Below are 27,964 nucleotides of genomic sequence, written 5' to 3'. Positions count from 1 at the left end.
GTTATAGTGGTGGTTATTGCAAAGCCTAGAGAGATTGTACATCATAACTTGTGTAGCAACAAAAGATGGTCATTTGCTTAAACATAGCAGATGCTGCAACTGTGACCAAATCAAAGTAACCATCCATGTGAGAGAGTTTTGAAAGAATGGTAGACTGTATTTTTAGAAAAAATGAATCCTTTAGTGGTAAATTATAATAATTGTTACTTATTAGTTCTCCAAGCAGTTCTGCGTAAAGGTCAAGGAACTTGATGTATACTTATTATATCTCAAGTTTAATTCAAGAGATGTATATGCTGCTATATTAAAGTTACTTACAGTAGTATATCGAAATAAGGTAAAACATTGAAAAGACAAAAAGAAAAAAAAACCACAAGACAAAAGGATAGATTTATTTTGAACTTATTCTGAATTTCTACTAACTACAAGAGTGACTTTCACATAAAATTTTAAGAGGTTTTGGTCAAAAATTTGTTATCATTTCTCATTAACCAAAATATATTTAACACTTGTATACAAACTCAACTTCCTATAAACCTATTGGGCCTCCCTTAGATTTCATAAGACATTCTTTGCACTTACATGTATGAAAGAGGGCTAAAACTGTTTTAATGTTTTTTATGGACAACTAAGCAAATTGCAGAAAAATTGGTTATTTAAAATTAAATGTTCAAAAACACTTATGGAATAAATGAATTACTAATGTGTCACGAGATACAGAGGGAGGCTGGCCTATTTAGGACATGAGTACATTTGTGTATTTATGGAGAAAGTCATGTATATTGAAATTACTACAGTTTTATCTATGTACCTTTTGGTTAATAAAAAAAAAAAAATTGTACTCACACCTACTACTTCACATATTTTTCCATAAAACGTTTGTGAAATTCTGATCGTAATGAATCATTAATGAAAGGCTTCTCCAATTTATCTGGTTCTGAGGCTGCACAATTTTTAAAAACCACATCATCATCCCATCTTCTCTTGACTTTCATGTCCGTTTTTGGTGCTGCTGCAAGGTTCAAAAGAGGATTTCCAGATATGATATTTTCCATCCTAATACGTTCTTCTTGCTCTTTCCTTTCTTGCTGTCGCTTGGCTTCTTCCTCGGTGCGTTCGCGGCGAATACGTTCCAGTTCTGCAAAAAGCACTGCTTCATCATCAGAGTCATCGGAGTCAGATGCATCGTCATCTTCATCCTGAGGATCATCAGCATCAAGGTTAGCAGGTGCAATCTGATCCAATCTTGGTTTCTTTGATGAAGAGGATGAAGACTGTGATCCAGATTCTCTCTGATTGCTACTGCTGCTGCTGCTGCTGGTGCCACTCCCACTCCCACTACTGCTAGTGCGCTTACTATCTCTGGCAGCACGTTCGCGATCTTCTAGCTCGCGACGGAAATCACGGCTGCGAAGTTCTTCAGTTGTGGCCTGTCCATGATCTCTGTATTTAAGTCGTGTGTGAGAAGGCAAATCTCGAGCAGAATACTGCTTTGAAAGAGCACTCAAGTCCCGTTCTCCACGACCCATGCCACCCTTGGCAGGCTCAAATGTTGGCCGTGCTGCTGTTGTCATTTCGAAGGCTCAGCTCCTGAAAATATTATTCCGTCTCATTTAGTGAACCAAAAGTCGCATACAAACTACTGCAATAAAATCACTACAAATTTAAACACAATTGAAAAAAGTGAAATCCTGTACAGTAGTCCCCCCTGTATTCATGGGGGATGCGTACCAGACCCCCCGTGAATAGTTAGAACCCGCAAATAATTAGAACCCTATAAAAATAATTAAAAACCTCCTATTTTGTTAGTTAAACTCAAGAAAAAACCACTAAAAATTTTTAAACCTGGTTTTTTAAATAGTTTTTATCACAAAAAGTGCATTTTATGATGAAATTGATCACAAAAAACCAGGAATTTGTAAATATTTCTCATAGAAAAATACCGCGAATACGCAAATTTTCAGCAAATTATGCGGGAAAATGTTCCCGAGAGAAATCCGCGAATGTGTGAGTCCACGAATACGAGGGGTCCACTGTATATGTATTTGTAACACATTCAATGTCATGTCATGTCACATAAACCTTTATTATATGTCCTATTTTCCATGCTACGTAGTTCATAATGAGGCATGTAATGAAGAAGACCACCAATGATAATTAGGTTATTAGCAGGACCATGAGCATTACAAAAACAAATTTTTAAAATTAATTCATATTCTTCCTACAAATCGGAGCATTTAAAACACGTGTATTTTCTCAGCACAAGATAAAACAACTGTTTGTTTGTTGACAAGGTTTGATACAATATCTGATGGAATGTTAACAGTTGCAAGGAAGTGAATTAGGACTAAACTCCAACCATGAACCTTAGGCAAAATGCTTTAGTGTCCAAGGGGACAAAAAGCTATACAATGGCTTGAGCAGCCACTATAAGAACCTTGAAAAGGTGTCTAATGCCCTATGTAGTAAAAGGATGAAGGTCAATAAGGTTCCCATCCTCAGTACCTCAATATTGTTCCTCCAGAGCACGAGGTTAAGAGCAACTGAAAACTCTCGGCCAAAAAACAAGTGAGTGAAGAGATTTTGGTCACTCACTGAGTGTTACAATACAGCCTGTCCCTATAGGAGGGGTAGCGCCATCAGTGCACTGTAGGCATTACCCAAGGTTCTTTCCAGGGCCCCTTTAGCCCCTAGCTGCAACCCCTTTCATTCCTTTACTGAACCTCCATTCACATTCTTCCATCTTCCTATCCACCCTCTAATTGTTTCAGTATACTGTGAGGTTTTCCTCCTGTTACACCTTTGAAACCTTACTACTGTTATTTTTCCTTTCAGTGTTGAATGACCTCACAGGTGCTAGTGCCTGGCCTTCGGCCTAAATTCTATATAAAATTTAGACCAAAGGCAAAGCACTAGGATCTATGTCATTCAGTGCTGAAAGGTAGATTTTGACTAAAAAGGTTTGAAAGGTGTAACAGACGGAAAACCTCAAAACTGAAACAATCGTTAGGAGAAGGGGGAAAGTACGATGGAAGAAGGAAAGAATACGAATGGAAGTACAGTAAAAGAAATGTAAGGTGCTAAAGGGAAACTGCAAAGAACCTAAAGTAATACCTACAGTGCACTGTGAGATGCAACAATGGCACTAACTCTTTTAAGGAAGAAGAGTTTGGGAAGTAACAATATCATCTGAGGGATGAATTACATTACACATCTTGCCCACCCCTTTGTTAAATGAGATTGCAAGACCACTTTGTGAGGCCGGAGTCTCCAGACAGTGTTCAGTTCAGTTGTGTAACCATCCTACACCTATCAGTCCAATATTTGGGAAGGGCACAATTGATGGGAAGAAGCCAAGAAACCAAAGCATCTCTTTGCCAGCCTAAGCCCAATCATACACCTTAAGCGAGATGCAAACTTGTCCGAATAAAGGTGGGAAATACTACATAATAGCTGAACAGCCACCAAAGGTCTAGAAAGAAACCATTCACAGGCCAACCACAGTTCTCTTGTAGAAATAGGAAGAAAATATGACACCAAAGACTGCCCAAACAGGGTTAGGAGTAACCGCAACTGCTGTATACTGCACAGTGGAAACAAGGTCACTCACTCAAGACTGGAAATTTCATTTACAGGACAAAGGTCAGAAGGAGAGGTGCCACTTGTGCCTTTTAGTTCCAAGAGCTTAGGTAGGAAATGATAGTGGTTACCATGACCTGACAGAAGTGCCAGGGAGAAATGCCAAGTGTGGAATTTCTGTCATTCTATCAAAACCTCAATAGAGGTTTGTGTTTCATTCTGTAATTGTTCCCAAAGAAATTGGAACAGAACACCTTCAAAACAAGAACAACAGACTTAGGAAATGCCATTTTTATTGATAAATGATGCATTATTCGTTTTTCCCTTATTGGCTATTCCCTGTAAGAAAAACTGTCAATATCAGCATTGGCCTATGCAACTATTTTTAAGACTGAAAAAAAGTTGCACCACATTATTCCACTAGGGTATGTGGAATGTCATATTAGGGGAAGGAGTAAATACCATGGGCAGGTTAGGAAAGTGCCAAAGTTGCGCCACATCATTCCACTAGGGTATGTGGAATGTCATATTTGGGAAAGGGGAAGGAGTAAATACCATGGGCAGGTTGTGAAAGTCCCCTAAGATAGCTTGGGTTAGGATACATCCCTGTTGAAAAAGCGGGTAATTCTAGGCAATAACTCTGCACGGACTGCAAGGAACAATGCCACGTATACGACAGCCACTATAGATTGTGGGGTCAAATGTATTTCGCCATGTTTAATACTGGCCCGTGGGTTAATTACAATCGACCCTCCAAATATAACGATAAGAGACTTAATAAGCAATCCAAATACTATAGGAAACTGTAATTTCCAAAGAAGTACCCTACCAAAACTCCTACGTCTTCAATCTGTCTTTAGCAGGTTAGCCCAAGGGAATGCATACATAGCCCAAGGGAATGCATACATAGCCCAAGGGAATGCATACAACTCTTATGCACTTCAACCAGCCATCATAGATGATAAATTCCATATTATCAAGATTCTAAAGTATTGGTGGTGTTTTTACTTGCAAGAGTGCCACATAGCGTATGTTAGCGTATATATGTAACGTTTATTGATCTTACTCAAGATTGCAGTTGTAATCAGCACAGTAAAAAATTTTGTTGCCTATATTAGTGAAAGTATGAAACTTGTTATTCCCGGGGTCATGGTTTGAACTGAATTCATTCTTACCTTGTAATCGGTGGTTTTTATCCTTACTACTTCACAACTGAAACTCCACAGTGCTTATTTGATTGTTATTATACACATTTTGGTCTTAATTCACTACATATTGCACTTGAACCAAGTTGCTGTTCCTGGTTCCTAAGCGCGTACTCCACAAACAGTTAAGAGCAGCAGACGACGACACAGCAAAGTTTTATTCCCTTAATTGTTTACTTTACTCATTATTTAGTTCAACTTTACTTTGTTATTTCAAAATGTTTATTTAATTCATGTCTATTATCCCTTTTTTGCAACCAAATTATCCCGAAAAATTACAGATATTTCTTAAGTAGATACAATCCAATGTTTTTAACCTTGTTGTACATCTGGCTGCCAAAAACCATAGCGGAGCAGACTACGGATAAGTGGATTATAATTTTTTTTTTTTTTGCTAACACTTTTCATTGATTTAAGTCTATATTAGTATTTTGATTTTTTTAATAAATCATCGTTGCCACATTAGTGGAGCTTCACACATACACCGATGCATTATTATAAACTGTTTCCATGAATTCTAGTTGTCATAGTAATGCAATAATGATAAAATTGCTTTAACATTTCAATAATGATAAAATTGCTTTAACATTTATGTATATATACTAACAATACATAGCCTAATTTCACCAGGAGGGTGAACACATACCGAATGGCAACAGAGAGAGAGAGAGAGAAAGGAAGGCGAAGGAAGAAGGACAGGGGTGGCGGTGGAGGGGGGGGGAGGGTAGCTGGAGCTTTTTATGCATGTTCATATCCATTTCTGGATAATGGAGTTTTTGTCTCTTGGTACAAGGACAAGTGTCTTTATTCTTTACGATTAGTGATTCACGATACCCTTATAAATTACGGCACTGGGTGTAATGCACTATAGCAAAATCTCGTTCTGATACGAATGTTCGTTACAGAAATAGGTATTGCCCAAAAACGTGCTTGCACTGTCTCTGAAACCCATAGTAGGTATGCTGCTTAGTTGTCAATCAAGTTTTTTGTAATCAAGTATTTTTTACAAGCTAGCTATTGAATAAATTTGTATTTTTCTCAATCAAAACATATGCCCCTCAATGCTAACTTTCCTCTTTTAACTACTTTCTGGTCATTGCGAATTCGGCCCCATAATTTCTTATGGTGCGAAAACAGAGGCCCAGGGACCGAAAACGATTGCGTCACACTACGGCGATAATCCGGCAGTAAAACATCTTCATATATCCAAAAAGTAAATAATAAAGATATATATGTGCATTACGATTACTATAACAATTACATGAATATCTGATAATCTGCATGAATAACTGGTAAACTGTTCTGCAAGAAAGTTGAGTAAAGCAATTATATACAATAGGTATGAAAGCCAAGATGTCGTGACGTCATAATACAGGAGTTAAACGAACGTTCTAATTCCAAAATATAATTACTTAAATTTGAGTCAGAATCGAGTTACTTTTTCAATAACGAATATTTTCAAATTAGTAATCATCATAAATATGTAAAATATTGATGTTTTACTATTTATTTAAAAAATTATCGAAGTGCACTCTTCGTCGTCGTCTTCTACAAAAATGATATTGTAATGATACAATTAAGTTTGTTCATACTTACCTGGCAGATATATATATAGCTGATAATTCCGACGACCGACAGAATTTAAAACTTACGACACACCTAGTGGGAGTCAGGTGGTTAGTACCCATTCCCGCCGCTGGGAGGCGGGTATCAGGAACCATTCCCATTTTCTATTCATAATTTTTATTTCCACTGTCTCCTGAGGGGAGGTGGGTGGGTACTTAATTATATATATCTGCCAGGTAAGTATGAACAAACTTAATTGTATCATTACAATATCATTTTGTTCATGAAACTTACCTGTCAGATATATATATATATAGCTGAATCCCACCTTTGGTGGTGGGAGAGACAGAATAGAGGATTTAGGAAACACATATATGCAGATATTTGATATCTTGGTTCCTTACCTGTTAGCATAGCTGGCTTCGTGATTACTGCCACGTAAGTCTGCTTGTGCTACTAGAGTTGCCAGCAAGTAGAGGACCTATATAGCTGGTGCACTCCAGATGATCTCTCAACAGGGGCGAGACCACGACGTGACTAGACCATGAACCATACTGATGAGGCAAACGAGGCAAAACTACAACCACCTGGCTTAGCTTACCAAAGGTATCCCACTTAACTAAGCTAATGAAGGGAGATCCGCCCCAGGCGGTCACCCCACAACCTAAAACACAAGTTAAAAACCCACCTAATTCCTAAAGGATAGGATGAGTGTTACCTCCTGCCCCCAAACAGTGTCTGCAGCAACGTATGGTCCGAGGGAGAAGCAATTTTCGTATGTCACTTTCACCCCCTCCGCAGGTAGTGTGAAGCGAACACCGAATTGCTTCTCCAAAATGTGGCATTCAAAATATCTTTGAGCGCCATATTTTTGTGAAAAGCTACTGAGGTAGCGATAGCTCTCACCTCGTGAGCTTTCACTTTTAGAAGCTTCAAATCACTATCACTGCACTTATCATGAGCTTCTTTAATCGTACTTCTTAGGAAGAACGCCAGTGCATTCTTCGCAATAGGAAGATCAGTTTCTTAATGAGCACACAAATTGTCAGAGGAGCCTCTGCAGGCTTTAGTTCTCTGCAGATAGAACTTTAGAGCCCTGACAGGACACAGGAACCTCTCACGTTCATTTCCCACTATTTCTGACAACCCTTTGATTTCAAACGTCCTCGGCCACGGGTTGTCCGAGAACCCAATCTGCTTGCTGATAGCCTGGATTTCGCTAACCCTCTTCACCGTCGCCAGAGCGGTTAGGAAGATCGTTTTCTTCGTCAGATTCCTCAGCGAAACTGAATGAAGCGGTTCGAAATGACCTGACATCAGGAACTTAAGCACCACATCCAAGTTCCACGAGGGTACTTTAAGTTGGATGACCTTCTTTTTTTGTAGTCTTGAAAGATCTAATGAGATCATGAAGGTCTTTATTATTAGTCAAATCGAGTCTCTGTGTCTGAAGACTACAGAAAGCACGCTCCTGTAGCCTTTAATAGTGGGAACAGCTAACTTCACTTCTTCTCTCAGATAAAGAAGGAAATCAGCTATCTGTCTCACAGAGGTTGTGGTGGAGGAAATGCCCTTCTTCCTGCACCAGCATCTGAAGACAGCCCACTTCGATTGGTACAGAGCGATTGAGGAGGGCCTCCTTGCGGTGGCAATCGCCTTAGCCACAGTCTTGAAAAACCCCTCGCTCTGGCCAACTTCTTGATAGTCTGAACGCAGTCAGACTCATGCGCGGGGAGTGGTGACCTCTCGTAAGTGGGTCTGTCTGAGTAGATCTTTCCTTAAGGGCAGAGTCCTCGGAAAGTCTACCAAGAAGGACATCACCTGTGAACCAGTCGGCTGCTGGCCAGAAGGGGCGATGAGGGTCATCCTCGCTCCTTCCGATGCCGCGAACTTCCTCATTACTTCCCCGAGGATCTTGAGAGGGGGAAAAGCGTAAAGGTCTAGACCTGACCAACTCCAAAGTAGGGCGTCTACTGCCACTGCTCCCGGGTCCAGAACTGGGGAGCAATACAGCGGAAGTCTTTTTGTCCTGGAAGTTGCGAACACGTCCACATGCGGACAACCCCACAGGTTCCACAGCAACTGGCAAACCTCCTGGTGAAGGGTCCACTCCGTCGGCAGAAGCTGTCCTCGAACGTTCTGTACTCCTGACACGAACCTTGTCAGGATAGTGACGTCTTGTGCCTTCGCCCATAACAGGAGTTCCTTCGCGATGGCAAACATAGAAGGCGAGTGGGTTCCCCCTTGATTCCTTAGGTATGCCAGTGCTGTGGTGTTGTCCGAGTTGATCTGAATGACTTTGCTGGAGATTTCCTCCTGGAAGAACCTGAGCGCCAGGTAAATCGCTGATAGCTCTTTCAGATTGATGTGCCAGGACCCACCTGTTCCCCTCTCCAGGTGCCTGACACTTCTTTCCCTCCTAGTGTTGCTCCCCAACCCGTGGGACGACTCGTCGGAAAACAACACTAGGTCGGGGTTCCGAAGCTTGAGAGAAAGCCCTTCTGCAAGCTTCCGTGGATCTGACCACCAACTTAGGTGTTCTTTCACCTCTCTCGTCAACCACAAGATCGCCTCCAGATCTTGTTTGCTCTTCCAATTGTTGGCTAGGAAGAATTGAAGAGGTCTGAGGTGCAACCTTCCCAGAGAAACAAACTTCTCCAGTGAGGAAATGGTCCCCAGCAGACTCATCCATTCCCTCACCGAGCATGTTTCCTTCCCCAGAAAGGTCGCCACTTTTTCTAAGCATTGAAGTTGTCGCCCCTGGGACGGAAAAGCCCGAAAAGCCACTGAGTCCATCTGAATCCCCAGATAGACTGAAGGATTGAGAAGGAGTCAGATGTGACTTTTTCGAGGTTTACAGAAAGCCCCAGGGACTTCGCTAACGACAAGGTCGTGTGCAGGTCCTCCAGACACCGGTCTCGTGATGAAGCTCGAATAAGCCAGTCGTCTAGGTAGAGAGAGATCCTTATCTTCGCAAGATGAAGCAGCCTCGCCATGTTCTTCATCAGAATGGTGAAAACCATCGGCGCTGTGCTCAGACCAAAGCAGAGTGCCCTGAACTGGAATACTTTCCCCTTCAGGACAAATTGCAAGTATTTCCTTGATTGGGGATGGATGGGGACGTGAAAATATGCGTCTTGGAAGTCTAGTGAGACCATCCAATCCCCCGGTCTTAAAGCTGCCAGCACAGATTGAGGTGTCTCCATCTTGAATTTTTTCTTTGTGACGAAGAGGTTAAGGCTGCTGACATCGAGGACGGGTCGTCACCCCCCCGACTGTTTTGACACTAGGAACAGACGGTTGTAAAAACCTGGAGAATCCAGGTCGAAGACCTGTTCCACAGCTTGGTTCTCGATCATTTGATCTAGCAGATCGAAAAGCAGTTTCTGTTTTTCTCCTCGGTACGAAGGAGACAAATCCTGGCCTGGTTGAGGATAGCGGGGGTGACTTCATGAACGGAATCCTGTATCCCTTCCTCATGATATCTAGCGACCAAGGATCGGCCTCTCTCTCTTCCCAGGCTTCGCGAACAGAAGAAGCCTGGCTCCTACCGGCGGCTGAAGGACTTCCATATCACTTCCTACTCTTTGACGGAGCAGGGGTTTTTCCTCTGGAAGAGCCTCTTCCTCGAGAGGCTGGTTTCGAGGAAGATCCAACTCGAAAGGGCTTCGGTTTCTTGGTAAAAGAAACGCCAGAAGAAGAAGTAGCTGCTGGCCTCCTTGAAGACTGAGCCAGAAGATCTTGCGTTGCTTTCTCCTGAAGGCTCGATGCTATGTCCTTAACCATAGTCTGGGGGAAGAGATGGTCTGAAAACGGAGCGAAGAGCAAGTCCGCCTTTTGCGCTGGAGAGACGGATATGGCTGTAAAGTTACAGAAGAGTGCTCTCTTCTTGAGAATCCCCGAGCTAAAGTGAGTAGTCAACTCCTCAGAACCATCCCTGACGGCCTTGTCCATGCAAGACAGTACACTGGACAGCTCCCCCAGACTAATGGTATCAGAACTCCTGGACCTGGCATCCAAAACTCCAAGACACCAGTCGAGAAAGTTGAAGACCTCTAGAGTCCTGAAGAGGCCTTTTAGATGGAAGTCGAACTCGTTATGAGTCCAAGAGACTTTTGATGAAGACAGGAGGGCTCTTCTGGAGGCATCCACAATGCTCCCGAAATCACCCTGAGCAGAGGCTGGCAGTTTAACGCCTACGTTCTCTCCCGTCTCGTACCACATGCCCCCTTTTCCGCAGAGTCTTGATGGCGGCAAAGCAAAAGAGGACTTGCCTGACGCTTTCCTCTTCTCCATCCAATCGTGGATTTTGCGGAACACTTGCTTCGTGGAAAGCGACTTCTTCATTTTAACGAATCCCGATGCCTTCGACGCTTTGAATGAAGAAAATTGAGGAGGAGGAGTACGAGGGGCTTCAGGTTGAAATGTTTCTCCAAACTCCGACTGGAGAAGACGCGTCAAAACTTTGTAGTCCGATGAGACAGGAGCTGGCTGCTGCTCTTCCTCTGCTTCGACTAAATCGTCACTAACTCCCTCTTCAGAAACTGGAGAAGTTGGAGGGAGTACTGAAGAAATTCGACAAACAGGTAGGGTTCCCTCTTCCACCTGTGCTTGCGTTGGTGAGGAACTGGCGTCCACAAGCGTGCGCTTGGCGTCCGAAGCCACACGTTTGGCGCCGACAGGTGCGCGCTCGGTATCTACTATTGTACGCCTGGCGCCCACCGAGCGTCCACAAGTGCACGCTTGGCGTCCACTGGCGTGCGCCGAGCGTCCGCCAGCGCGCGCCTGGCGTCCACTGGCGCACGTTTATCATCAACAGGTGCGCGCTTGGCGGCAACAGAAGCGCGCTCCACTTGCACAGAAGCGCGCTCAGCGTCCACAGCTCGTTTACGAACATCCGAAAACGTGCGAGCGGGTAAAACCTCATCCTGAGAGCGAGAAACTAACTTCTCACCTCCTCTAGAGAGTCGCTGGGGAGCAGAACGAACTCTAGAGGGAGACTCAAATGGAGAGAGAGGCGAGCGAGGAGAAGGAGAAGGTCTTGACTTCTTCACAGGAAGCCTATCATCCTTCCTACGACGACGCGGAAGAGACTCTCTAGAAGCAAGAACGTCCTGAAGTTGTTGCTGCAGTGACTGAAGCAGCCTCTTGGTTGGCGAATCTTCCTGTCCTGGGGAGGGACTGATCCTGTGAGTAGGAGAGTGGCGAGGGGACGCCTCCCTCCTCCTCCCAGGCACGGCCTCTTCCCGAACTCTAGAGCGACTGTAACGCTCGAACGAGTTAACCGAATCCAGGTCCGAAGACTCTCTACGCCTTTTCTGCGGCGGGAAAGCGGCGAACGCACTATCAGGAGAAGATCGAAGTTCCGGAGAACTTGGACGTGAAGCGTCACCAACACGCACCGTCCTTTTCAGCGGACGGGAAGCACCATGAGAACTCCACCCTTTACGTGGGGATGAAGCCTCCGAAGATGAGAAACACTCCTTGAGGAGACGTGCACGCTCCTTGGCAGTCTGGGGATTTTCATCAGAAACTGCCGAAGGCACGCCAGATCGGTGGGGGTTCCTTGTAACCCTCCTTAGGCTTTCGACATGCTCCCTCCCCGGGTCCTGGGAGTCAAGCAGAGGTCCCGGCCTAGAGGCGAAACGAGGCCGATCTGACGCACCCTCCACTACACAAGGGGTATCACTGCACATTCTGCACATCACTTTGCTCTAAGAGCCACACTTTCGATTCTCAAATTTCGAATCAACTCCAAAATTAAGGACAAAGTATTACCCTCTACTGACACTGTTTCAGGGCCGGAGGCAACACTACAGGGTTAGGAGAATTAACAGAAGGAAGGTTAACAGGAGAAACAATAATTTCTTGCATACCCGAAACACTACCTGGAGGAAGACCTCCTTAACCTATCCTTTTCTTAGTTTCCTAAGATAGGTTTCATACGCCTTCCACTCAGAAATCTGTTAACCTTTCACACTCCTTTGCAGCGGGCTTTCATACACACATTCATGCTCCCTGCAACCTTTACATACCGTATGGGGGTCTACTGAAGCTTTCAGTAGCCTACCTCTACAATCAGTCCTAGAACAAAATCTAGCGCTAGCTGTACTAGACCTGACATTTTATCCAAAGAGAAATCAAACCAAAATCAATTCAATCCAACTAATAACGTGTGCCTAGCCACCGATCCAAGTCAATTAATCCAAAAAAGAACCAAAAGGGATACTCAGTAGCCAAAGATTTCCAAATCCAGACGGAGGTGCTTGTAAACAGATGTTCACAACACCGGCGACAGAAAAATATGAATAGAAAATGGGAATGGTCCTGATACCCGCCTCCCAGCGGCAGGAATGGGTACTAACCACCTGACTCCCACTACTTGTGTCATAAGTTTTTAAAATTCTGTCGGTCGTCAGAATTATCAGCTATATCCTATATATCGACAGGTAAGTTTCATGACCAAACAGTTGTTACTCGGTGAGGGAAAGTTTTTCCGATTGTTTGTGATGAAAGTGCCCCAGCATCTGTGGGTACAAGTGGTGTGCGGATTTATCACAGGAAATGGTTAGTTTATTGACACAGGCGACTCCGTAAACATCGAGATGGCGTCAATCTTCTAAATATTTCGAGTTGTAAGTAAAAATGTTGAACGCGTTTTGGTGAGATTTGCACTACGTTTGACACCCTTATCACTACCCTCTGTTTAAATCTTGAAATTTGGCCTTAGCTTCCCTAGGGTAGAATATCACGACAGGCCAACCCTCATCACGGTGGACGGGTCTTATCACTCGATATTTAATTGGTGAAACATGAATACAATTGCAACTCTAAGCATACCATTTAAAAAGACTGAAGTTTTCGTCAACATATTGTGATATATATGAAAGCCCCATACGAATAAAATAAGCATGTGAGCTCTTCGAAAATATGTTTTCAAGGCAGTTTTGAAATCCAATATGCGGCTACGTTTGCATGGACGTTCTCATCAGTGACGGCCACCATCTTTCCCCAGCCTTCCCAGCACTCATTTGAACAATGTTAGCGTATGTTATGTAACGTTTTATTGACTCTACTCAAGATTGCAGTTGTAATCAGCACAATAAAAAACAACATTTTGTTGCCTATATTAGTGAAAGTATGAAACTTGTTATTCCCGGGGTTATGGTTGGAACTGAATTCATTCTTACCTTGTAATCAGTGGTTTTATCCTTACTGCCATCACAACTGAAACTCCACAGTGCTTATTTGATTGTAATTATACACATTTTGGTCTTAATTCACTCCACAGTGCACTCGAACCACATTGCTGTTCGTGTTTCCTAAGCACTCACTCCGTAAACAAAGTTACGAGCAGCAGACGACAACACTGATTATGAGATGCAAAATAAAGCTTTATTCCCTTAATTGTTTACTTTACTCAATATTTAGTTTAACTCTACTCAAAATGTTTATTTAATTCATGTCCATTATCCCTTTGCCAACCAAATTAACCCCCTAAAACTTACAAATGTTTCGGATGTATACTACTACGAGCAGACGACGTGAGGAAAAATGGCTCATCGTTGCCAATCTAGTGGAGCGTCACACATACGCCGATGCATTTACAAACTGTTTCGATGAATTCTAGTTGTCATAGTAATGCAGTAATGATAAAATTGCTGTAATATGTACGTATATATAATACAAATAGATACGCTAATTTCACTTATTTCCCCGGTTTTGTGTAAGTCTTATACCTAGTTTGGAGGTAAAACACATACCAATTGACAACACTGAGTAAACAATTGAAGAGCACAAAACGCCGCAAAGAATGCCGTAGTCCCCTTGAATAAGTACGAATAAGTGCTGGTAAGAGGTGGGTTTACGATTGTTGTGATGAAAGTGCCCCAGCGTCTAGGGGTACAGTGGTGTGCAGATTTAGCACATGAAATGGAAGTTTGTTGACACAAGCGACTCCGTAAACATCAAGATAGCGTCAATCTTCGAAACATTTTTAGTTTTTGTAAGTAAAAATTGCAAAGAGTTTTGGTGAGATTTCACTGCAGTAGGCCACCCTTTTTTCAGTAACCCTCTGTGTAAATCTTTAAAATTTGGCCTTAATTTCTAACTTTGGAGAAAATACTTACTTCGAAAGGAGAGTAGAGGGTCTTTTAGCTCCGTTTCTCACCAACAACAAGTCGCGACTGATGCCCATCTCGGTGTCAGGACGCGTTATAATGTACTTTTTCGGAGGGTGGCTAGCTGTTGATTGTAGGTGGCCTGCTTGGCCTGCTGTGATGTTTCACCTACTTCGAAAGGAGAGTAGAGGTCTTCAGCTCCGTTTCTCACCAACAACAAGTCGCGACTGATGCCCATCTCCAATGTCAGGACGCGTTTAATGTACTTTTTTTGGGATTGTTCACGCTGATCGTACATGGTCCACTCTGTACCCTACTAGGTAATGAACACCCCCTAGGTTAGGTTAGCTACTTTGTTATGTGCGATAGGCCAATTTGGCGAGATATTAAAGCGCCATACAACTATGTATTCTAATCCTAACAGCATTAAAATTAATCTAAGCTTTTCAACTTCCGACAAGAACGAAAGATGGCTTACCTTGGGATTAAAATTAGTTTGAGACGACACTTCCACAATGGTAACTAATTGTTTACTTCCCAGGAACTGAAGAATGTTTTCGGGAAGCATAAGTGTTGAAGTACGACCCCCAGTTAGTGGTAGTAGTAATACATAGAATTGTTGAAGTACGACCCGTGTCAGCAGTATTAATGAGGGGTTGTACCTATGTAACGACTCTCCTCCTCACCTTGATTCGTTTATTCCCTTGCTTTCTTTATTTTACTGTCTATCCATTCCGTCTCCTCTTCGATGTTTTAAGCCCCCCATGGCTGGATGTGTCCATTGCTTGGCCTGGTACCTTATATCTCAAAATTATTTGATTTCCTTATGGTGTTGCACTCTTTAGTTCATCCTTCTAAAACGACCTTACGTACCTGATACACATTAATTTCCCCTTTGTTTCGAACCACTCGGGTCTCCGAAAAGCCCTTTCACCTGTCCAATTATGGATTCCTTAGTGGCCTATTATCAAATTCATAAGTTGCTGAGCAAGATGGATTTAATGTCCACTTTTTGTCCATTCGTTAATCACTTATTTTTCATATGAGAGGCAGGTCTCCTCTGTTTTGCTAACAGGCTAATTTCGACTCCAAACTGATTATCATCCCAGTAATCAGTACTTGACTTCTAGTACCCAGAGAATTTGTTTCCATAATTTTAATTTAATATGACTGAATATAACTGCCTTGGATAAAATCCACTGTATCAAGTTCCCTGCTAATTGACCTATGGCTGGTTAACCAAAGTTCCCCCATCTAACTGATTCCTCATAACTAAATATCGGGGTCGTAATTTCAGCATATCATCCTATTTCTTTAATATTTGGGATGTCACTAGAATTCGTCCCCATGTTTGTATTTTGTAAACAAATTACCACCGTGAAAGAAAATTTGCCCAACAGTTTTTCAAACTTGGCATATTACTCGAAATAAGTCATTATTCTAAAAGTGTTAACTAAATTAGCTATTACTGACTTAATGAATCCCATCCTTCCCCTTCACTTACGTAATAGATCTCACTGCACACACCTGTGACGTCATGGCTACTGAACATTAGTATTCAAGCGACGGAAATCCAATATTGGGTACTTACATGTTTCCTGAATGACCTCTATCAATGTCAACATTCACTAACTACTACATCCTTCCTATAGGCATACGTATACACTATCTGTTTCTCTTTCTCAAACTTTTTGTAAAATGGCTCCCTTGTAATTCTCAGCCATGACCCACACCCTTATCAATTCTGCATCATCAGTACCCCTGCACTTACCTTATAACCCATCAAATGATGAACTACTTACTCCACTACAGTTGTCCTCCACATGTACGTCTCCAAAGTATTAAAACAGTCCAGAGTAACGGGGGTACCTTGCTCCAACTTCCCTGGTCACACATTACCTTTGTGGCCTATCGCACATCAGACGCTCACCATTGAATATCCGTGCCTTCTCCTTTCCATACGTCTTCTTAACCGATTTTTTTTTCTCGGTTCTTGTAAAATAAACGGAGTCCTGTTTTTCATCTTCCTGGAAAATACATGGAGATGCACTCGTGAACTTTGTTGTACCTCTTGCAGCAATTCTGTAGCTAGATCATGTGCTTTTCTTTATAGGTAACCCTTCAACCCCGTCTACAAACTTACCGCTGAGCATGCGTTTACAATCAGCATCTGTTGCAGTGCACTGATAAATGATCAAAGAGATCACTCATATATTATGCTAGCTAATCATTCTCTCCAATAATTTCCCCAGCCTAGGTAACTACCTCACCCTGCCACGCCGGCTGTGGGGTGTAAATACTAAAATTACAGACTTCGCTCAGCATAATCGGCTACACACGCTTACATGCAGTTTTGCCATCAATCTACTTTTTTATTTTATTATTTTTTTAGACTCAGCCACGCTGCTACATCATCTCGGCTAGACCATTTCAACATCCTCCTGGTATTTTTTTCTTCCTCCCATGACGTATAGGTCTACTGTAACATTGCTAGTGTAGTGGTCCAAAAAGTAAAATACTAAACAAATAAAATCGACTTCTCACCTACACCCTTCGATCCGGTTCCAAGATTAAATGGTGGTCGGTAAAAAAAAAAAAAAAAAAAAAAAAAAAAAAAAAAAAAATACCAACACGTGCACCCTGTTCCAAGATTAATGGTAGTCAGGGAAAAAAAATAGACAAACGTCTTCACGTATACACCTAACCTCCAAAACATAACGAAACCGCTATACCAAAAAACGTCTTCAACTTTCCCACATTCTAATTGTCATTTTCCTTTCCACTGCTCATTTTATATATTTCATATATCTTGCGAGAATTCTAACATCGTTTGCCCGTGCACCCAATGGCTATTCATTTTCCACCTGGGATTAATAATGACCTAACTGACAACTTATTCCAAATGCACAACCGAGCAACACCCACTGTTCTATTTACAGCGTGGGTCAACGTTCTCGCCCAATGAGTCGTAGTTAGAACTTAACTCAATTAAATATAGAATTTAAGCCACCAAAGACCAAGAACTGAAACCTACGAGGTCATTCAGCGCTGAAACGGAAGCTGGCCGTAAAATGTTTGAATGGTGAAGTACTAACAGGAGGAAAGCATCGTAGTTGCACTATAAATAAATTGTTAGGAGAGAGTGGAAAGTAAGATGGAAGAAAGCGAACATGAAAGGAGGTACAGTAAACGGAACGAAAGGGGTTGCAGCTAGGGCACGCTGCAAAGAAACTTAAACAATGCTTGCAGTGCAGCGCATGAGGTGCACTGACGGCATTTTAGACTACCCCTCTCTCTATACGGTGATGTCCGAAGTTAAGTACAGTAATACGTTAATATTAAGTTAAATGTAAATGCTCGTAAATAATAGAATGTACAGATAATTTTATAGTTACGTAAGTTGTGTGTTATGACTATTTTTTTTTATAGTCCTCATGATGATGAGATTTAAAGGGTCCAAATCGTCACAGGGTACAAACATTCTCTCTCTCTCTCGCTTTTTGTGTGTTTTCTAATTATAGACGTTCTAATTTACAAGTATCTATCTATACATACATACATACGTAAAGCAATTATCACCTCATTTGAAAACGAAAAAAAATAAAAGCATTTTGACTTAGCAGAAAATGACATTTAGACTCATCCAAAACGAGTCTAAAAGCAACTGGATTGACGATGCAGCTTAATAATAATTCTCCGTCCAGTTAACAAAAACATTCCGGTGTCGAAACAGACACGGCACGCAGGTGTTCTTGGCACCTGTCTGGGATTTTTTCTGGTTCTTACTGGCGAAATTAAGAGCTTTCAGTCCGAATCCACACCCAAGTCAATGACAATGATTCTCACGAGTCATATATATATATATCATATAATATATATATATATATATATATATATATATATATATATATATATACATATATATATATATATATATATATATATATATATATATATATATATATATATATATATATATATATATATATATATATATATATATATATATATATATATATATATATATATATATGCTTAAAAAATCACAGTAGATGCACGTGACTTCATAAATAAGCGAATACCACGGGAAATGATAGTCAGGAATCCAAGCGCTTTCGTCTTTATTCAGACATCGTCAAGGAGCTACTTGACGATGTCTGAATAAAGACGAAAGCGCGTTGGATTCCTGACTATCATTTCCCGGTATCGCTATATATATATATATATATATATATATATATATATATATATATGTGATATATATATATATACATATACATATAATATATATATATATATATATATATATATATATATATATATATATATACATATATGACTCGTGAGAATCATTTGTCATGGACTTGGGGTGTGGATTCGGACTGAAAGCTCTTAATTTCGCCAGTATATGCGTGTACGTATGAGCATAGAACCAAGGCCCAAAGAAAAGAAATAGGCTTTGGACCTAAAATAAAATCTTCCATTACGATGAATCGATGAATCGCCGCTTTGTTTTGAAAATATTTTTAATATCACGCCGATGCCGACCGATAAAATCGATCGTAATTGGTGAATCTAACCACAGCTGTCGAAGAGAATGAAATAGGTGATCAGCAGCAGCCGCCTTGTGAATCTGCAGTTTAATCCAGATACTGGCGGCTATTATACTTCCCCGACGCAGGTGAGCGAAGGGATAATCCACATAGCGCAGACTTCGCTCGGGTTCCCTCACGTACAGAAGGAAGGAGAGAGAGACAACAGGCACCTGCCGTTGGAAATATAACGGACATTAAAACTTCCCCCACTCGCCGTTTGAAAGTGATAAAAGCTTCAAAGGATTCATGCGCCCCCACTTTATTTTCTCTCTCTCTCTCTCTCCTCGCAACCCGGATTGGAATCTCTCCTTTTTCAAGACTGTCGCGAGTTTGGTTAGAAAATACGCTACGTTTGGATAGCTCTGTCAAGGATTGCTGAAGGTAAGTTGTAGCATTTAATATTATTATTATTATTTTATTTATTTTTTATCTATCACAGCCCTCCAATTCCTCTGGGTGGTTTTCATAGTGTGGGGTTCCGTGTTACATCTTGCCTTCTTAAGAGTCCATCACTTTTCTTACTATGTGCGCTGTTTCTAGGAGCTACTTCAGCCTCTAGTTTTTCCAGATTCCTTTTCAGGAATCTTGGGATCGTGCCTAGTGTTCCTATGATTATGGGTACAATTTCCACTGGCATATCCCATATCCTTCTTATTTATATTTTCGGGTCTTGATACTTATCCATCTTTTCCCTCTCTTTCTCTTCAACTCTGGTGTCCCATGGTATTGCGACATCAATGAGTGATACTTTCTTCTTGATTTTGTCAGCGTCACGTCTGGTCTATCTGCATCACACTATCTGTTCTGATACCATAGTCCCTTTAGATCTTTGCCTGATTGTTTTCTATCACTCCTTCAGGTTGGTGCTCGTACCACTTATTACTGCAAGGTAGCTTGTGTTTCTTGCACAGACTCCAGTGGAGGGCTTTTGCCACTGAATCGTGCCTCTTTGTACTGGTTCTGTGCAAGTGCCGGACATTCGCTTCCTATGATGGTCTAGTTTTTCATATTGCACTTCCTGCATACAGGTGAGATGATATTTCCATCTATCGTTCTTTGAACATATCTGATTTTTAGGGCCTGATCTTGTGCCGCGGTTACTATTCCTCCTGTTTCCTTCTTGAGATCTACCCTCTGTATAGCCATTGCCATGTTTCATCGCTGGCCAGTTCTTTAGTCTGCTTCATATATTGCCCGTTCATTGGTTTGTTGTGCCATTCCTCTTGTTCTGTTTGTCATTCTCCTGTTTGAATATTTCAGGGTTTTCGTCTACTTTTATCAGTCCTTCTTCCCATACACTCTTGAGCAACTCGTCTTCACTAGTTTTCAGATATTGCCCCAGTGCTCTGTTCTCGATGTTGATGCAGTCTTCTATGTTTAGTAGTACTCTTCCTCCTTCCTTTCGTGATATGTATGTCCGTATTTGCTCTTGGGTGTAGTGCTTTGTGTATTGTCATAGGTTTCCTAGTTTTCTGGAAGATGATAATTACTTTGTCTCGTGTTAGTACCAGTGAGAGAGAGAGAGAGAGAGAGAGAGAGAGAGAGAGAGAGAGAGAGATCCTAACTATACTTAAAAAAATCCAAGGTCGTAAACAAGATAAACACCTGTTGGAAATTAAATGTAATGATAAATGATGCCACTACACAGAAAACTAACATGACGAGGAAAAAATTTACAAATGCAGTGCGTTACACAGAAAACGAACAAGATGGGGAAACATTAAACAAATGCAAAACGTAAAAAAAAATCGACATGAACAGAAGAAATCAAACCATGATAAGACACGGTCTAGCATGCCATCGTTCGGGTAGGAGACGATTTGAATCTTGAGGAATATAAAAAAAATTTATAACTGAGAAATTCCTCTTTTATTTATGGGTAAAAGAGGCAGAGGAGACAGTATGAATTATTATAGGGGCATATCTTTTCTTAGTATACTAGGAAAGGTGTATATAGCTGGATTCTGATGTCTAGGTAATTGTTGAAAACAAGACACATTGTAGAGCATGTGTTCCAGGTAAAAGGGGCTACATTGGTGTTAAATTTGGTCAGCATAATGGGCAGGTCAAGTATCATTTCGCTGTTTAACATGTTTATGGGGGCCGCTAGACATGGGTCTAAAGTTGCATGATATAGAAAATGGACTATGAACAGAGTGCGCTGTGGCCGATTATAATCGCACGTTACTGATTGCGGACAACGAGCATACATTGCAATGAGTATTGAAGGGGCTAGAAAAAGTTGGAATGTGTAATCGTTTCGGCTGAACCAGCTCTCCTCTAATAGATGTGAAGTGTGGAAGCTGAATGCACACGAAATCAAGCAGATAAAAAATCTAGTACATCACCAACTGTTTGCATAGCTTTTGTAGCGCAAAAAGAACTGTGCAGGAATGGTTGAAAGCAAAGGGTCAGTGCAAGTGAAAAAATGGAGTGTCTATTTTGAGACGGTGTGGTCATTTGGAAGGAATGTTAGCCGATTCCATTCTAAGTGTTGGGAGGAAGATGGAAAGTTGTGGAGATTTCCTATATATATTATATATATATATATATATATATATATATATAATATATATATATATATGCATGTATATTATAATATAATATATATATATATATATATATATATATATATATATATATATATATATGCATGAATATAATATATATAAAATATATATATATATATATATATATATATATATATATGCATATATATTAATATATATAGATAGTAAAAATAATATATATATATATTATCATATTATTATATATGCTACTTTAAAATGCATATATCTCCTCTGTGACTGTATAAAATGTTTATGGAGAATTGTGCAACATTTTTTCAGATTCCTAGATAGCTTAGATAGGATGTTTTAAATGTGTGTTCAGATTTCGCAAAACATATTGTAAAAGAATACATATATAACGTAGAATGTAGAAAGAGAGAGAATATCTATGTCCGTTCAAAGCTGGAGTTGTTTTTCAAAATTTGTCAACACGTTTGATAAGCGAGCTCGAGACTTCATTTGTGTTTTGGGAATCTGTCATCAAGTAAGATAAGGGCCTTCTGCTTCGGTCAATCAAGTAGAGTATGTCTTTTTTTTTTTTTTTTTAAACAGACTGGTCTCATACGCTATGTCTTTGCCGAGTGCCACGTGCAGATTGCACATTTTGTATGAAAGTTGCGTAAGATTTCGAAGCTTCTAGAAAGAATTGCGCCAAAAATGTTTTGTGTCATCTCCCCTGTCCAGCTTCCTTAAGGAAGAGAATTTTATTACATCTCAGATACTCGAGGCATTCAGATCTCTCTCTCTCTCTCCCTCGACATCCTTGAGATTATATTAACATAACGTAAATTGGTCACTCATAACCTGAGAATTTCATATTTGATATTTCTTAGAGTTTATTTAGTGTTAGTGTTTTTTGTGGAATCTGAACAAACGTTGTTGTAACGGCGCCTGGTTTTTGTGAAAGTGTAAAACAAGACTGCAGCAAAGAAAGAAGTTGGTATACCAAAAAGGTAAAGTGTGTTATATTTTTATTAGTTGCAACTAATAACGGATAGGAACAGTGGTTAACTAATAACTGATAGGAACAGTGGTTAACTAATAACTGATAGGAACAGTGGTTTGGTAAAAACTGATGGATACAATGTTTTGAGTGAAAAGATTTACACTTTTATACATTGCAAATTTTTGTGTTTTGTGTTAGTTTCATTTTTTTTACATTTGTTCATTTTCTTATTGAAGTGTGCCTTTTTATTTTATATTTTAATTTGCATTCACAATTTAATTGACTTTAGTTATTTTCATTGCTTAATCATTGCACATTTAATTAAATTTAACACTGTGAATTAATTTGCATTTACTTATAATTCTTTTAAAGTTTTATTATTGTTTAACACTTGTGAATTAATTTCAAATTTTCAATTATTGCCTAACACTTTTGAATTTCAATTGAATTAATTTTCTTGAATTTTGGGATAAATTAATTTTGATTTAATTTTACTTAATTTAATTCAAGAATTAATTAATCTTTACTTTGTTTTCAAGTAACAGTAATTTTCCCTGATATTGTGAATTTCACTTATAAATTTTGAGTTTAATAATAAATTTTTGTATTAAAATTTTTTATGAGTATTTCATTTTTATACCAGTATATTTGCATATGATTATGATTATGTTAGGTAGAAACATAGAGTGGTGATTAATCTGCTTTCCTTCAATTTACTTGAAGTGACTTAGAACCAGGGAAGTACTTAGACTTCTGAAATCAGGGAAATACTTAGACTTTTAAAGTTGTTGATGGAGTGATGCCCTTTGATTAATTTAATTACTTACAAGATTACCTCACACCTGTTTTGATGAACTTAGTCTGATTTTCTGCAATACTGGTAAGTTGTTAAGGGATCACTGTTGCCTTTAGAGTATTCAGTCGTCTAGTACCTGTGATGAGGGCTCAGGTGTCTGGCTTTTGTGAGGTAACAATAAATGAGTGGTAAGTGTAGTAACCAGATACTTGGCACTTCATAACAATATATATATATATATATATAGATATATATATATATATATATATATATACTATATATATATGAAGGAAAAATAAACAACTCCATTGTTTACTTTTCCTTGTAAGGGCTTATATCCTTTAGATATATATATATATAATATATATATATATATATATATATATCATATATATATTTATAATATATATATATATATTTAATATCTATATATATATATATATATATAATATAATATATATATATATATAGATATATATATATATATTTTATAATATATATATTATATAGATATATATAATATACAGGCGGGTCCCCGGGTTACGACGGGGGTTCCGTTCTTAAGACGCGTCGTAACCCGGAAAATTGTCGTAAGCCGGAACGACGTTCTTGAAAACATGTCCAACCAGGGAAAATTTCACCACTAATTTGCAATTTTTCTTAGGGCCGTATCTAAAATTATCACTAATTTACTTTTTTCATGTGCAACACTGTGTATTTCACAAATTACTGTATATTTCATTAAAATACAAGAGAGAGAGAGAGAGAGAGAGAGAGAGAGAGAGAGAAATAACTCCTTAGGTTTCAATAGATTGAAATGAACGTCTGTAGGCAACTTTTTCCCCCTCCCATAAATACATATATTTCTCCAGAGAGAGAGAAAGAGAGGACATGTGCAATTATGTTTGTCTGTCTATCAATTCTTTTGCTGAGAGCGGGAGAGATAAAAGGAAGAAATAGAAACACCAAATGTATGACAAGTATCTTGTAGAGAGAGAGAGAGAGAGAGAGAGAGAGAGAGAGAGAGAGAGAGAGAGGAGAGTTGTCCTTACAGTATTTAAAAGAGAGAAATTGAATGATTATTGTATTTAAAATACTCAGATATGAATTTTGTACTTATAGTATTATTATTGGAAAATATTAATAATAAACTTATTACATACACGTCCATGAAAATTATCCCATCTCAGTAAGAGAGAGAGAGAGAGAGAGAGAGAGAGAGAGAGAGAGATTACATAAAACTATTAAATTCGTTGACCATTGTATGGCATTGTTAAGCTTGAGTGTCACTCGAGTTGAGGTGGGGAAATGATACAGAAAAAGGCAAAGGGAAGAATTTTCTTTTGAAATTAGTTATCGTATATTACTACTTCTATTATTATTATTATTATTATTATTATTATTTGAAAATAATAAAATAAACACGTGCAAATACCATAAAAAATGATCTCATACTCAGTAAGAAAGAGGAATTATCCTTACAAGTGAAATGGAAAAGGTCATCATTTTCATCTCTTAAAATACGAACCATTATGAATTTTGTAATTAAAGTTTTATTATTATTATTATTATTATTATTATTTATTATTAAATAACTGAAATTATCAATAAACATTTTACATGCTAGTACCATAAAAATTCTTTCATCTCGGTAAATGAGAGAGAGAGTGTTTATCTCTCTCTGTTTATAACGCTTCCAGCGAAAGAGAGGGAGGGAGTTACACTATGTATGACACATTATTATCTTGTGTGGCAGAGAGAGAGAGAGAGAGGAAGAGAGAGAGAGAGAGAGTTAACTTAATTAAAGTGACATGGATAGATTAGTACGTATTGTATTTCTTTAAAATACTATCACATATGAACTTTGTAATTACAGTTATTATATTATTATTATTTGAAAGTATTAAAAACATAATAGTACAAGTACTAAAAAAATCGAGTCTCGGTAAAAGAGAGAGAGAGAGAGAGAGAGAGAGAGAGAGAGAGAGAGAGAGAGAGGGGGGGGGGAATGTCAGGACCACGTGATTGCAACACTGCAGATCTCCTCCCAGCTATTCCCCCTCCTGGCTGTCACAGAACTTGATATATAGCTGACAGTTTTAGTACCTGGATCTCAAAAAAGGTTACTGGAAGTTACTTCAAGAAGACTGGGATTTCCTTCATTCTTCCATAATTTTTTAAATATAAGCTAAAATCTTACTAATTCACTATGTATTTTTCTTTAATGAATTGATATTATTGCTGTATAAAGAAAGTAATAATATTTTGAAAATAGTAAATCATTTATTTATCATACTAAAAAGCATACATCTTTGTAGTAGAGAGAGAGAGAGAGAGAGAGAGAGAGAGAGAGAGAGAGAGAGAGAGAATTATAGTGATTATTTTCGTTGGAAAATACAGAGAGAGAGAGAGAGAGAGAGAGAGAGAGAGAGAGAGAGAGAGAGAGAGAGAAAGAAACTGTGCTAAACTATAAAGGATTCTTATCTTATCATAGTATGTGTTTTTTTAAAAGCGTCGTAAACTCGGAGCGTCGGAAGTGTCAGCGTCGTAACCTAGGGCGGATTTTTCAATGAATATTTAAGAAAAAGCGTCGTAAGCCGGACCCGTCGTAACCCGGGGACCGCCTGTATATATATATATACACATATGACTGGTAAACATGTTCTGTAACAACAGAATTCCATCTAATAAAAGGAGCCCATAAAAACACCAAAATGTAGAGAGAAAAGTGCTATATTTCAGAGACTGCTGTCTCTCTCTTCAGGTATATGAATGAGAAAAGTTTACAGAAAAGGTGGTATTTATACCAAGAGATTCGTCCACAAGTAAGCCAATTTAGGTCACCCCCGCTGATAATCTTCCTTTAATCTTCTTAAGCGTTGGTTGAATGAACACTGCGTCGACGATGTCCGATGTCCAATTCCCTTTTGAGATGTTCATTACCTGCTTCTCTTTTATAAAGGCCGATTCCATCATTTGACTCTTGTACCGGCAGTTGCTGCTATAAATTACACGTGACATATTCCAGTTTATTCTATGGTTATGTTCATTTATATGGTTGAAAATAGCCGAGTTCTGTTGTCCATACCTAACTGACCGTTTGTGTTGTATTAATCTCTGGGGAAGTGATTTACCTGTAAAAGAGAAGCAGGTAATGAACATCTCAAAAGGGAATTGGACATCGGACATCGTCGACGCAGTGTTCATTCAACCAACGCTTAAGAAAGATTAAAGGAAGATTATCAGCGGGGGTGACCTAAATTGGCTTACTTGTGGACGAACTCTCTTGGTATAAATACCACCTTTTCTGTAAACTTTTCTCATTCATATAACCTGAAGAGAGAGACAGCAGTCTCTGAAATATATACTTTTGTCTCTCTACTTTTGGTGTTTTTATGGGCTCCTTTTTATTAGATGGAATTCTGTTGTTACAGAACATGTTTACCAGTCATTGTCAGCCCATTATGGAATTCAACCGCCTTTCCACGATTCTTCACTCACTTCCAGAAGTCAAGCCAGTTTTCCGCAAGTTTGAAAAAGAACTGAACAGACTACACCGGCTGACCAAAAACACTTTTTGGAAGAATGCCTCAAAGAACAAGTACTTCCAAAAATGTACGGATTCAGGAGATGGACTCTGCAATCAAACCCCTTCCCTCTATCACAAGATTTTCCTGGAAGAAAGAATCACCAATACGAGAAACGACATCTTCGTGCTACGCAGAGTGATATATGGAACTCAATCTAATCTTCGCCTCCTCACTACGGACCACGTATACAGGTATCTGATTTCATTCTGTTCCGACATTGCTGCCTATAATAGCGTGACTCATTCCAACAGACTTTTACGCAAGTTAAAATAACCTAATAGATAATAGCGCATGGAATAATCTTGAACAACAAGACAAAGTTTTAAACTTATCCAACCACCCCCCTTACTGTAAATCAACATTTAGTTTTAAATTTAGGCTTATCCTTTGCCCTTATGCAGAGCCGCAAAAACAACCTAGACTTCATAGTGGCTTTGATAAATTCATATCTGACAAAAACTACAGCCGTGAAGAGATATGTTTAAAAGGATGTTACTAAATGCTTTAAACTGACCTTCATAAGAAATATCCTGTCCCCGCAGATTCATGATAGCCATCCACTCGCTAAAAAAGTTAGATGTTATAATAAGTAGATCGACAAAGACGGCAAAATTGTAATAATGGACAAAGACTTCTACCTCGACAAAATCAACCAGCTCCTTAGCGACACAAATACTTATGAAAAACTGACGAAAAATCCCCTCCAGAACGTTCCCACAGAATTTTTTCGGAAAGTAAGATTAATTGGCCAAGACAAAAAGAGTATTGAACTATTAGAGAAATTTAAAGTAATTAATCCTAAATTACCCTACTTTTATGGTCTTCCCAAAACTCACAAAGACAATCTTTCCTTTCAGACCCATCGTTTCATGCGCCGGAGCTTTCAATTACAAAATTTCTAAATGGTTAGCTGGCCTCCTTTCTCCTTTTTTAGGCACTTTTTTCTCCCAGTCACATCAAACATTCGGAAGACTTTTGTCACAAATTCAGAGAAGCA

General features: G+C 39.4%; 2 protein-coding genes across 4 annotated transcripts in view; one reads left to right on the top strand and one right to left on the bottom strand.

Moving 5' to 3' along the window:
* LOC135212453 (uncharacterized) overlaps positions 1–27,964 on the top strand; it is a 60,001-nt gene that overhangs the window by 15,239 nt on the left and 16,798 nt on the right. The window contains exon 1 of one of the 2 annotated variants that reach the window (XM_064245853.1): positions 18,992–19,446. The exons of the other annotated variant lie outside the window; for it this stretch is intronic. The gene's annotated coding sequence lies outside the window, so the exon portion shown is untranslated. Of the gene's footprint in view, positions 1–18,991; positions 19,447–27,964 lie in introns of those variants that run through there. 2 annotated transcript variants of the gene reach the window in all.
* Positions 376–16,291, bottom strand: LOC135212452 (protein CWC15 homolog). 2 transcript variants are annotated; one of them, XM_064245851.1, is made up of 2 exons: positions 16,273–16,291; positions 376–1,590 (listed from the first exon to the last, which is right to left on the bottom strand). In XM_064245851.1, the coding sequence occupies exon 2, from the start codon at positions 1,572–1,574 to the stop codon at positions 852–854; it is 723 nt and encodes a 240-aa protein (XP_064101921.1). In that variant the 5' UTR covers positions 1,575–1,590; positions 16,273–16,291; the 3' UTR covers positions 376–851. The 2 variants fall into 2 exon arrangements, with proteins under 2 accessions (XP_064101921.1, XP_064101920.1); XM_064245850.1 differs by lacking the exon at positions 16,273–16,291 and adding an exon at positions 14,949–15,102.

This window comes from Macrobrachium nipponense, chromosome 41 (genome assembly GCF_015104395.2).
Source record: "Macrobrachium nipponense isolate FS-2020 chromosome 41, ASM1510439v2, whole genome shotgun sequence".
NCBI classification, from domain to species: domain Eukaryota; kingdom Metazoa; phylum Arthropoda; class Malacostraca; order Decapoda; family Palaemonidae; genus Macrobrachium; species Macrobrachium nipponense.
The sequence above is the reverse complement of the archived record's forward strand: the minus strand, read 5'-3'. Positions and strand labels throughout refer to the sequence as shown.